Consider the following 1,594-nt stretch of genomic DNA (forward strand, 5'->3'; position numbering starts at 1 on the left):
CGCCACCGACCCCGGGCTGTACCAAATGCTGCCGCGCTTCAGCACCTTCATCTCCGAGGGGGTGAGTGTCCCCAAATGTCCCCAAATGTCCCCAGTGTGTCCCCAAATCCCCCCAGAGTGTGACCCTAAGTGTCCCCAGATGTCTCCACTGTGACTCTGTCTCCCCAAATGTCCCTGATGTGTCCCCAAATGTCCCCAGTGTGTCCCCAGCGTCTCCAATCCTGAGCGTCCCCTCCGTGTCTCCAGTGTCCCCAAATGTCCCCAATGTGTCCCCAAATCCCCCCAGAGTGTGACCCTAAGTGTCCCCAGATGTCTCCACTGTGACTCTGTGTCCCCAAATGTCCCTGATGTGTCCCCAGGTGTCCCCAGCGTGTCCCCAAATGCTCCCAGTGTGTCCCTAAGCGCCTCCAAAGTGTCCCCAGATGCCCCAAAGTGCCCCCAAAGTGTCCCCAGATGTCCCCAGCGTGTCCCCAATTTGTCCCTAAGTGTCCTGCAATGTCCCTAGTGGGTCCCAAAGTGTCCCCAAATGCCCCAGTGTGCCCCCAAAGTGTCCCCAGATGTCCCCAGCGTGTCCCCAATTTGTCCCTAAGTGTCCCCAAATGCCCCAGTGTGCCCCAAAGTATCCCCAGGTGTCCCCAGCGTGTCCCCAATTTGTCCCTAAGTGTCCCCAAATGCCCCAGTGTGCCCCAAAGTGCCCCCAAAGTGTCCCCAGATGTCCCCAGTTTGTCCCTAAGTGTCCCCAAATGCCCCAGTGTGCCCCAAAGTGTCCCCAGATGCCCCCCACGTGTCCCTGAACGTCCCCACATCTCCCCGGTGTGTCTCTGAATGTCCCCAAAGTGACCTTTAAGCGTCCCCAGTGTCCCCGAATGCCCCCCCAGTGCGTCCTTAAGTGTTGCCGAATGTCCCCAGCTGTCCCCAAAGTGTCCCCAAATGTCCCCAGGTCCGCGTCAACGTGGTGCAGAACAACCTGGCTCTGCTCATCTACCTGATGCGGATGGTGAAGGCGCTGATGGACAACCCTACGCTGTACCTGGAGAAATACGTGGGTCCAGATGTCCCCAAATGTCCCCAAATGTCCCCAGACGTCCCCACGTGTCCCCACATGTCACCTCTGTGGCCCTCAGTATCCTCCGAAGGTCCAAAATCTGCCCCCAAAGGTCCCAAACGCATCCCCAAATGTCCCCAAGCGTCCTCATTGTGACCCTGAGTGTCCCTGATGTAATGCTGAGTGTCCCCAGATGTCCCCAGTGTGACCGTAAGTGTCCCCAAATGCCCCCAGAGTGTCCCTAAGTGTCCCAAAATGTCCCGTGTGACCGTAAGTGTCCCCAAATGCCCCCAGAGTGTCCCTAAGTGTCCCCAGATGTCCCCAATGTGACCGCAAGTGTCCCCAAATGCCCCCAGAGTGACCCTAAGTGTCCCCAAATGCCCCCAGTGTGTCCCCATAGTTTCCCCAGATGTCCCCAAATGCCACCAGTGTCCCCAAATGCCCCCAGATGCCCCTAAAGTGTCCCCAGCTGCCCCCTGTGTCCCTGAAGTGTCCCCAGCTGCCCCCAGTGTCCCCAGCTGCCCCCTAAGTGTCCCCAAAGTGTCCCCA

At 58.7% G+C, this 1,594-nt stretch overlaps 1 protein-coding gene across 1 annotated transcript; it reads left to right on the top strand.

The window, feature by feature from the left end:
• The first annotated feature begins 6 nt into the window (after window positions 1-6).
• TAF6 (TATA-box binding protein associated factor 6) lies at window positions 7-1,270 on the top strand. Its single transcript, XM_010727891.2, has 2 exons — window positions 7-61; window positions 941-1,270. The coding sequence occupies exons 1-2, from the start codon at window positions 26-28 to the stop codon at window positions 1,199-1,201; spliced, it is 297 nt and encodes a 98-aa protein (XP_010726193.1). The 5' UTR covers window positions 7-25; the 3' UTR covers window positions 1,202-1,270.
• Window positions 1,271-1,594: the final 324 nt, after the last annotated feature.

The sequence above is a fragment of the Meleagris gallopavo genome, unplaced genomic scaffold (assembly GCF_000146605.3).
Source record: "Meleagris gallopavo isolate NT-WF06-2002-E0010 breed Aviagen turkey brand Nicholas breeding stock unplaced genomic scaffold, Turkey_5.1 ChrUn_random_7180001949572, whole genome shotgun sequence".
NCBI lineage: Eukaryota > Metazoa > Chordata > Aves > Galliformes > Phasianidae > Meleagris > Meleagris gallopavo.